The sequence below is a fragment of the Manduca sexta genome, chromosome 2 (genome assembly GCF_014839805.1).
Source record: "Manduca sexta isolate Smith_Timp_Sample1 chromosome 2, JHU_Msex_v1.0, whole genome shotgun sequence".
In the NCBI taxonomy this organism is placed as follows: domain Eukaryota; kingdom Metazoa; phylum Arthropoda; class Insecta; order Lepidoptera; family Sphingidae; genus Manduca; species Manduca sexta.
The window spans coordinates 2,111,217-2,122,235 of NC_051116.1; the positions used below are offsets into that span (position 1 = coordinate 2,111,217).

The following is an 11,019-nucleotide window of genomic DNA, read 5'->3' on the forward strand; positions in this document are numbered from 1 at the left end:
AACTATCATAATATTCTCTTTGATAATATGACGAAACAAATACTTGTCATTTTAATTATAATATTTCCTGTTTTATAAATCCACACGAATAAGAAATCCAAATTTAAATATTTACGAAAATAAAAACCTTATAATAGCTATGACGGCCACTACCGTCGTGGTCAAAGGATTTCCTGAATATGTAAGTATTTCTAATACGGTTGGCTTATTTCCTAAAACTCACTAAATGCAAACAATCACTATGTTTAACTAATACTATCTAAGCATCTTGCCTTAAAGACCTTCTCTGTTTATGCAAAAACTTACTAATACCTACCTATCTTTTCAAATTAAACCCTGAAATATACTATAGTAACTTGACTAGACCTCCGTTATTTAGGTACCCATGAAATTTGTTTAACGTACTTAGATAAAGATGTGATTGGAGATAGCTGGGTATTTCCATTTGTTGATATGGTGCCTTATACATAAACTGTTAGAATAAGATTTTTCATTTTGATCAAGCATTACTGTATAATTCAGACATCAAATATGTATAATGTAATGTAGAACATTGACTAAATAAACACTTACTTTTACTTAAAAATGCGTAAAGTAGATCCAGTGACTGGCTATTTAACAATCCATACATGTCATATGTAATTTTCCGAGTTTATATTAGCTAGCAAATATCTTGGGAACGCTGCTTCGTGGTGCCAAAAACCTTGTGCAAGTATAGTAAACGGTACAAGTCATGGGACACACTTCATTGGTCAGCTTGACTTCGTTCACGTGATTAGTTCCTCATCAACTATTGGCACTCGTGACTCGACTAACAGCCTCTATATACTTTCTTACATTTTGTTAATACGCCGAGCTCGCTTCTCCTGAACCTTAATATAATAATAAGATATTTCTGTTCCTCAGGTAACCTATTCGGATGTTGCTTTGAATTTGGAAAAAATATTTGGCGCGAGAGTGGGACCATTCCAAATTCGTGATTTGCGAGATAACATGCATATTTCAAACTGGCAATTCGCGTTAGATTTTAATTCTTTATATGAGGCGTCATTAGCTCAGCAACTACTGTTCTCTTATAATTTTGTTTTGAGTAATGGTGAAGCGCATGTGTTATTTGCTAAAGTAGCTGCAAATCCAAAGCTTATAAAGCCATTAATGGACGCCGTACCAACTGCGAGATCACGAAGTAGTAGTTACGATGAAGATTGCGCTATTCTTGGTCTGGTGCCGAAGGTTTCTGATAAAGAATTACATAGAAGATGTTCAGACGTGGATGTAATTTATGTTTATTCAATTTTTTAAATTATCTGTTTAAACTATTAACAAGTTCTGAAAATTCTATTTGTAATGTAGGTAGTTAGTTCATAACACGTAGCCATTTAAATATATTGATTGGAAAATAAGCTCATTGTACTTAGAGATTGCTTAATGGAAGTATTGAATCCAGTAGGTAGAGGTTTACGTTATGTAAGATACTTGTACATAAATGCGTTAATAAAATAATTTTAGGTGCAGATAGAATATATCAATAAACAGAGAATGCTCCTACGAGCACAGATAGACTTTCTCAGAGAAAAACGTGAGCTCTGGAGAGAATATAAAAGGATGGTAATGTATAATTTGTCCACTAATATAATTAGCTGTGTTATAATGAGTGTGTTTAAAAAACTGAGAGCTTAAGAGCGTTTACGTGCAGCGCGTGAAGTCAACTTTAGGTAATTCTTCGCAAAATTCACTCACACAGAACCGTGTGTAGCTGTGTGCGTAGAGTTAGTGCGTCGGCTATCTTTATAGTTAGACCAACAAATTTTTATCTTTTCGCCTTAATTATCTAATTGGAATGTAACTTATGAATTTATGATAAATGAAGAATTCTATTATTAAATATATAAGAATTCATCATGAAATAGTTTATATGTATCATATTGTAATTATAAAAAAAATAAACAATTAAGTATAACAAATTTTAACGGCAATTTTACAAATTGTTATTATCACTTGTTAAATTAAAAAATTTAAGCATATGCATTTAGAAAGTACCCTTTAGTAAAGTGGAGCTCATCATGAAGCCGAAAGATAGGCACCAGAACTCCGTAATCAGACAATAAATCAGGAAAATTACTGTGCTACGATGTTTATAATGGACCACATAATTACTCCATAGATCTGCAGTTTTTAATATTTAGCGTATTGAAAGTTTTAATTAAGTCATTAGAAATTACACATTGGAATTTATATTTTGAGTCAGAAGGTGTATGTAATGAGATGTCATTTTTAGGTGTATAACCAAAAAGTGAGAAATAAAAGACTTCTTTTTTCGGAAGTTGGTTATATTTTTTTGGATAGTTTTTTTAATAGGTAGTGCTTCTCAGTGACATCGATCATCAATCGATCGATTGTACATCCATGTACAACAATTTACCAGTTTTGTATCCATAGTTTTGCATAATATTTGCGACACTCGACGAAGCAAAATAGTTGGTTCTGTACTTTTTTTTCGACCAACAGCGGTCAGCTATGACTGTAAGTATGGGAATACCGTCTTTTACATCGCCACAGGCAACATCTTTATCAGTTTCTTCCCTAGCGGCCTCTTGCATCCTGTCCTCTGCAGCTAATTTCATGTAAACATTTTGCGTTAATATTGGTAAATCTATGAAGCTAACTGTTCGTTTATATTTGATCCACCAACTCCAGTCATCATAGCTTTTTTTAGCTTAAGGTTCCATTTTTTTCCTTTGAGTAACTGTTGCTCAAGTGTTTAATGAGTAAAAAAAGCAACAACCATAACTACAGACGCATGTTATAACATTAGTACACCAATCTTTTAGTTCTTGCTTTAGCCGAAGTTTCAGCGTTGTTGCGTTACCTTTTCTTGCCTAGAAATAGCTTTAATTCCCATTGTGTCTGAAACTGTGTCTGATATAATAATAATTTATAGTAACTACTAAAATTATTGTCACTCATTAAAGAAAAAAAAATTTTACTTACTAAAGTACTAAGATGTGGCAATCACTGTATACACGTGACTATTTTTTCTACGCACAGCGAAGGCCAACTGGAATCTGGCCGGAGCGACGAGCGGTACGTCCTCTCTCTAGAAAGCCTCAAGGCGGACTAATTTGAAACGATTTGCGCGTTGCGTTTTATAGTGGTATTTAAAATATTTATAGAAAAATAACAAAACTAATTTTGTTGAATTTTAAAATTGTATGTTTTTAAGTAGATGTTCTTCTATTATAGTAATCCAATATTATATTCAATTAAGTAAGATATAGTGATAAAAAAAATCATTTAAATGACCAACATTTCTGAAATTTTCGAATTCTTTGAATTTTTATTTCTCATGAATTAAACATAAAAAGATATTTTTTCTCTACTAACTTTTTTATTCAGGATCTTTTTAGTTAGATATAAATAACATATTGTTATGTTCCTTAGTGGTTTAAGATATTTTGAGCTTCGAATTAGACGTTCGAAGCGCAAATTTGAAAACCTCTGTTCAGTAATCATTAAAGAATTTACAAATACTCAATAAATCTAAAAAATGTCTCTACTAAATATTTAGACAACAAAATTTTCTATAATGATTACTAATTCATATGTTTTTAAAATAATGTTTTGATGGATATTATCTCCTTCGAAAAGTGCTGTTTTTGAGACATACGGCGCGCGGGTGCGTAAACGCTCTTAACCTGAAGAGTAAACCCAAACTAATATTAGACATTCATAGTTTTATAAGTCGTCTAATAATCCCGTCACTAGAATAACCAAGCTATGTTAATATTAAGTTTGTCGTATCAGAATGATGTGGACGATTCTCGTCGCTCTAGAAGTCCAAGAAGGAACTACCGATCCAGGTCTAAACATCGAAGTAGATCTAGGTCAAGGCGTTCAAATAGATCTATTAGAAGCAAGTCGAGAAACCGGGGTATTACGAACAATAACCGCACGCCATTTACCTCGATAAACAAGTCTAGTAGATCTAGTTTTGGCGCGAGGTTAGTTATTTATTTAATTAAAAAATTTAGATTTACTTAATTATAAAATAAAACTCAGTAAGAACGAATATTAAACAACAGAAAAATAAAACTTTAATTGTTCTCAGCAATCATTTGACTTTCGATATGATTCTGCAGCAGTCACAACATAGTAGCACAAGCGAAAATTCTTTTGATAAAACCACGAGTAAATATCAAATTGGCATAAATATAAATAGTGAAATAAATAACAAAATAAACACTAAAAAGCTTAGACCTAAGGTACTTAATATGAGCATAGAGAAAAGCGAAGCTATAAAACATATTATGAAGGAAATGGATTCAATCTTAGATAAAATTTGTTATGAAAAGAACATAAATATACTCGAGAAGGGTGTTAATTTGAATATTATTAGAAAGTTAAAAGAAGCAGTCAAAAAACGATTGGATAATTTAAAAATAACGAATGACATGGAAAGTGGCGCCATTGTTTCTTCTTATAGACGTACCTTCAACAAAACCGATGATAAAAAATTTATTGAATCTTTTTTAAATGAATACGTTGTTGCAAATGCACGAAATGAAAATAAATGTGTTAGTAAACATATTAATTCATCAGGTGAGAAAACTATGATTTCATCTTAATCCCTTAATTTTGGCGCATCATTTGTCGCGGCAAGTATAATTTCGGTAAAACAGCAATCAATGATGATTGAATTGAATTAAATATATTTTTCAGAATCTTCATTTGATATTTGTGATGCCGAAGATAGTAACATGTGGCGTGCGGTAGATGAGATATTACAAGATGTAAAAATTGAACTAGTAAGATTATTTCAAATAACGTAGTTACAATTTCGTACTGATGAGTCATCGGTTAAAGATTCAGCAACACAAACAACGACATTATATGGACGTAGACACGCAAAAAGGATCCGACTCACAGTATGATCGAAAATGAGCCGAGTATGCCAAATTAGTTCTAGCCTATAAGGTCTATATTTGCCATTAGTGAAAACATCTTAGTCAAAATATGTTAATTAGAACTTTTTATTCATGAAATATAAAATAGAATCTCAATGAGCAAAAATACGATTTAAACTTCAATCTTCCTATTTCGAAAGTGTCATTTTGTGGTCTGGATCCTTTTTGCGTATCTACGTCTTTATACTGTCCCACTGCTGGTCTCGGGCCTCTTCTGTTATCGATAGGTATTAGGCCTTAGTCTACCACGCTTCTTCATCAACGAATTTAAATTGCACTTTACGTCATCTCCATGTTATTGCTCATTAAAAACAAACAACACCTATTTACATGTTCAATTCATTTTTCTTACCGCAGCTATCGTCGGAAGATGGCGATGAAAGGAATATTACAAGCATGGAAAACAAACCTACAAAGATAGTTAAATTAGATGAGCCTCGAGTAACGGAAGTGATTGATTTGACGCATGAGCCTATACTAGTATCAGACCATAATACACAAGTCGAAATGATCGTAGTTGTTAAAAACAACAGTAAGATTTTAAATGTTGATGAAAACAAACAAATGATACACCAAAAAGAAATCCCAATTGACGTCCCTCAAAATAGCGCTGTTAGTGATATCAAATTGATAAATAGGAAACCTTCGTTTTTTATAGCAACCAAATCATTAATGCGAAAAATGAAATCTCAAATAACAGAGATTGCACCTACAGATATTAAAAGTTTTACAGATGTCATTGAAAAAGATATTAAAAATAAAATTACGACGCTATTGAAAGGAAAAGAATATATGAAAACTGCAAATATAGTTAAGTTATTTAAGGAGCATTACCCTAAAGAAAATTATAAACAATTCCTTAACTGTGTTGCAGAAGAACTAAAACTTGGTAAAGATTGAAATAAGTCTTAAATCCCTCGACAACAACAATAGCGAGCACTGACAGAATTGTAATAAAAATAAAAAAATGTGTATGGGAGTTGGGACCCTATTTTTATTTTTTTTTACCAGCAAAGTGCCTACAAATTATCTTGCTCAGTTCACCCGTTGCCTAGTGGTGGTCATTCAGTAAATAATGCAATCCTGTTGAGTGCAATGTCTATCTTTAAGAGGATAGTAACGTAGGGTAACCCAGTAATTTTAATCTTTGACGATTGATGAGTTATTTGTGCTTTTTTATAGCACTAAGTGAAAGAAAAAGCAAGAGGCTAACGAGAAAAACAGCTTTATTCTGATATAGAATAATATAAGGAAATTGATCCAATTTTAATATTGTTGTTAATTAGTAACGTACTGTTCATGTGCTACAATACATAAGTTATCTACACTAAGAACTTAATTTTGAAATAAACATTCTAGCTTTTTGAGGTTTTCTTCATTTTCAATTTTTCAATGATCAAAAACTGATGACGAAGCTTACTTATTGACCATTATTAGCTGGTGTGTCTTGGCTGAAATATACAGTGTTCAACTTACAGGTAGCGCACCGGGCATTAGCCCGGGATGTAGCGCAGTTCGTAGCTGAGGTGTTTTTTTCGGTTGCGCCGGCTAAAGCGAACAGCGACAGAAGCGGCTGCCTAATTTTTGTTTTATTATATAATAAACAAAAATTAGGCAATGTTGGAGACTTGCTAAAAGGCCTGGAGGCCTGGCCAGGAGGAGTAATTTAACAGCCTTTTACCGAGTGCTTTTATATACCCAGACTTTTTTTGGTACTTGAATACCAAATCAGGGTTTTGATATCTTTTTTAGCCTTTAACTAAAATAGCAATTTGCAACGGTTTGTAGTTGACTGACCGAAAAGTGTTTATTTTAGCAGGTCTGTGAATTTACCATAGCCGATAGACAAAGCATCTATCGATATCGATAGATGCTTTGAAGATGTCAGAAGGGATCGCAACACAATTAAATTTCTTGCTGTCTAAGACACAGTACACTCAAATGTCATAGTGTTACTTCTATACTTGTCATTGTTCTGAGACATTTTATAACTATCTGAGTTCCCACGCTGCCAAAGCTCTTATACCCATGATATCGATTCTTCAACATTTTTGTGAAGATCCGTCTAGTTGACAAACAGTCAAGCAAAAAAATCGACTATCACACAAATTGCAAAGCCATCGTCTAACGTCAAATGTCAAATTTGTCAATACATACTCCTGTCAAAAAAGCTCGATAAATATGGTGTTTGATTTTGTTTGAATACTATACTATAATAAATTGTAGCGGTATTCACAAATATTTAAAGTTTAATTATAAAATAATACTTATCTACAATGTCGCTAGTAGTTCAAATGGACGGATTACCGGCTAATGTAAGTAAATATCATATATTTGTATTCAGTATTTTTAGATATGAATGGAATAAATAAAATTTCTTTGAATATCCACCAACATCACACATCCTCTTTCTACTATTATTATTCAAACATACTTAGTATTTATCTTAATTATATTATATTATGATATTTAGCTTTGTTTAGTAACAATAGTTTTAAGGTTAGATAAAACACTGGCTTATAAATAAATAACATGCTTTAGTAGTTTTCGATAGTATTTGCAGTTGTTTCTATTAAGACAGCAATGTTTAATCATTAATACTATGGGTATCAAGTTATTTTAGGTATTCATTATCCTGGAAATAGATTATATTTAAATAATTATTGTCAATATATTTGTATTTTCTAAAAACTGTAGACACATGTAAATGGACTTATATCCATTAATTAATATTTTACATGTAAAACTTCAGGCTGATGCAAACGCAGTGGTGCTTGCAGTAAGGAAAATATTACAAAAACTGAAAATAAGGTTTTGGGTGCACGATTTTGGATTTTCTCCAGAAACAAACACAAAGAAGTGTAAAATTGAATTTTTTGCAAAACATGAAGCCACTAAAGCCATAGACAAGATTACGAGCAAACCACAAACAATCATAGGAGTACCATGCAATTTGAAAATAACATTTATCTCCGACATAGACAAAGGTGAAAAAAAAGGAGATCCGGAAAGCCGAAGAGATAGATCAAGGAGTCCGATAAGTAAAGAGGAAGCTAACATTAATGTAAGATATTGTAATAATTTTGATTTTTATGATTATATAAATGATAGACTTTTAAATAAAGTTCTTTAGGATTTAATCAAGGTTTTCAATGTTTGAATTTTCATTTTATATTTTAATTAAATATTATTTTTGTATTAATAAAAATGTTTGCTGTTAAAATTTTATATAGTAGGTACTAAATACTTATAAAGACCCATATAAAGGACTAAATGAATATGTAAAGATATTTTTTCTCATTAACTGAATTTAATATTACAATGTATCAACATTTTCAAAGCAATCATGTGTTAAATATAAATTAAAGGATATAATAATAATAATATAGTTGAAAATTAATTGTTATTGTAATAAGTTTAGATCAATTACTTAGAAAAGTTATTACAGACCCTATATCGGTGGTGAGAATTTCAAATTTAAGGAATAAATTGACAGTACAGGGGAGCAAAAAACTAAATTTAACATTTCACAATGTCTTGATTTTTTCCCTCCAAGATACTTTCTAGAGAGATATATTTTAAATTTACATACAAGTTTGAATGCAAAATTTCTCAACTTTGTTATTTACTACAAACCCAATTTTACTCCACAATTACTGCATATTAAGACATAACTAAATTTTAAATACACATAAATATAGTATAAATTTCAATTTCAATAGTGGGTAGTGTACTTTAGACAAAATGACCATTATGATATTTGTTAATTTCCACTGTTAATATAATGTTTCAACTCACTTGTTAAAACATATTTTGTGTATAAATAATATCAAAATCTATGTAATGTTTTATTTACGATCTTTCAGAAAGAGCTGGAGCAATTAAAGAAAGAAAAAGAAGAATTGGAAAAGAGAAAAAGTGAGTTGCTGAAGAAGAAAATGAATATTGACCAGGTTTGTGTTTTATACCAAAGATGCTACATACATAGGCAGATGTGTACACACCCATATTGAATGCTTTACTTTGGATTATGTTTATGGCCTCACCAGTTTCTTAGATTAAATATAAACATTCAGACATCAGGTCAGTGATGATATCCTCAAAGCTAATGGACATAAGTCTTTTTAACTAGAAATTATAAGTCTCTGAAAAGGTGTCAATCCTTTGAAGCAGTGTGTTACCTATCACCAACATTTTCCCCACTTAAAAGTCCTCTAATAATAGATATACTCCCATAAAAAAATAATCTCTAGCTATTCTTACAACCTCACAGAAGGAGACGAAAGAAGACACCGCTTCAAAAGACATGATGAAACATACAAAAATACAACACACAATCTTACCAAAATGCACAGCAGCAGAGATTTCAATCATGGAACAAATGAAGCCACTCGCAAGACCGTACATACAGAAGCGGTACTACCAAACGTTCATGCAACGTATGCACGTGGAAATAAGAACGAGATTAGCTATACTCATGGAGACTGGTAGACTAAAGAAAACATTGCCAATTCAAGACATAGTGAAGGCGTACAGGTGGAAGCATCCAGAAGAGAAAGACCCTGAGATGATAGAATATATATTGTCACAGATAAAGTTGGCTTTCTGGGCTTATAGGGCGAAGAACAAAGATGGCACCAACACAGAACCATACGAATATGATGAAAGTGAAGAGGAAGATGATGCTAGCATTAAGGAAAAAGGTAAAAAGCTGAATTTTACATTTATAGATATAAAATATCTGATATTATAACCCATGAATTTCCACTCGTGATTCAGAATAATATAAAAACGAGGAAATAATTAATCTAACACATGGCAATACATTATTCAGTTTATTTTTTTAATTTGACCAATATGTTACCTTTTTTCATTTTAAAAGCAAAATTAGCTAATATATTTTAGTGGTATAATATAAATGACAATAATATAACTAATTTTGGGGATTTAATCTTAGCTCCTGTTCTGTCCTGAATGATTTAAGAAACTCATTATGTTTTAAGGTGACGTGACCAATGACAATCAAATTGATGGCACAACAAACACAGAAGAGACCACAAATAATGAAACAAATGCTACAGAAACAGCAGAAGATAATGAAGAAAATGACTATGTGTATGAAGATAATAACGATTGGATTGAAGAAGGGAATGAGGTACTTGTAACAATGAAACATACTGTAACATCGATATACTATGTACTACGTACTAGATTTGGCGCTCCGAACATCACTGTGTTCAACTGGTTTAAACTGATATCCATTCAAACTGACTTTAGTATGGTCAATATTTACAGCTTGTGGTTGTGTTAGGAGTAGCGCTCATGATATAAGAACTCGAGTCTAAATGTAAACTTGAATTTGAATAAAAAATATTAGTCAAATAAATAAAATCATTTGTTGATCAAATGAATAAATAGGTTATCACAGTGGCGTTTTGATTGCCATTTTAGTTCCGATTTTGAACAAATAGTTTATATGGACGTTAGTGTCTATAGAATATGTCAATGTGCTGTAATGTTTTTCGAATAACGAAACGAGTAGGCTGCTATGCTGAATGTGAATGATACGAATGCCCAGATTGTAGCAACAGAACAGAACTAAGTTACAAAGCACAATGTGACTCCAATGCGTTAGTGAGCCTGAGGCATGAAATAACATCTCAATTCCAGTTATTTACACACTTTCCAATATAAACTTCCTTACACTATTTCAATACTTTTGTAAGCTATTGCTCGTAATCCTGCCCGTCATTCTTTACCCATACACGATATAAAATACAATGTCTTACAGTTTGCAAAGATAATATTTTTCAATAAGAATTTTTAGAATCAGATTAACTGTTTTTTCAGTTTATATATGACAACTCATAAACATTGCCAATTTAAAAGCATAAACTTATCATGGACTTTTTCAGGTGGCAGAGGTTGCATCTTGAAGTGGTTTGCGAGTTAAACATCTTGCAGTTGAATACAAAAAGGGAACCACTCTGTATATGTTGTGAAGTATTTGATGACATAAATTGGCTAGGAAATAAATAAAATGACAACAAATATA

The 11,019-nt window shown here is 31.6% G+C and overlaps 2 protein-coding genes across 2 annotated transcripts; both read left to right on the forward strand.

Annotated features, from left to right (window-relative positions):
• Positions 1 to 8: 8 nt before the first annotated feature.
• On the forward strand, positions 9 to 6,328 carry LOC115454025. Its single transcript, XM_037437114.1, has 7 exons — positions 9 to 181; positions 907 to 1,275; positions 1,510 to 1,608; positions 3,805 to 4,001; positions 4,109 to 4,599; positions 4,720 to 4,805; positions 5,322 to 6,328. The coding sequence occupies exons 1-7, from the start codon at positions 140 to 142 to the stop codon at positions 5,862 to 5,864; spliced, it is 1,827 nt and encodes a 608-aa protein (XP_037293011.1). The 5' UTR covers positions 9 to 139; the 3' UTR covers positions 5,865 to 6,328.
• Positions 6,329 to 7,048: 720 nt separating this feature from the next.
• Positions 7,049 to 11,017, forward strand: LOC115454024. The gene is made up of 6 exons (XM_030182768.2): positions 7,049 to 7,279; positions 7,717 to 8,028; positions 8,831 to 8,917; positions 9,238 to 9,667; positions 9,968 to 10,119; positions 10,880 to 11,017. The coding sequence occupies exons 1-6, from the start codon at positions 7,241 to 7,243 to the stop codon at positions 10,898 to 10,900; spliced, it is 1,041 nt and encodes a 346-aa protein (XP_030038628.2). The 5' UTR covers positions 7,049 to 7,240; the 3' UTR covers positions 10,901 to 11,017.
• Positions 11,018 to 11,019: the final 2 nt, after the last annotated feature.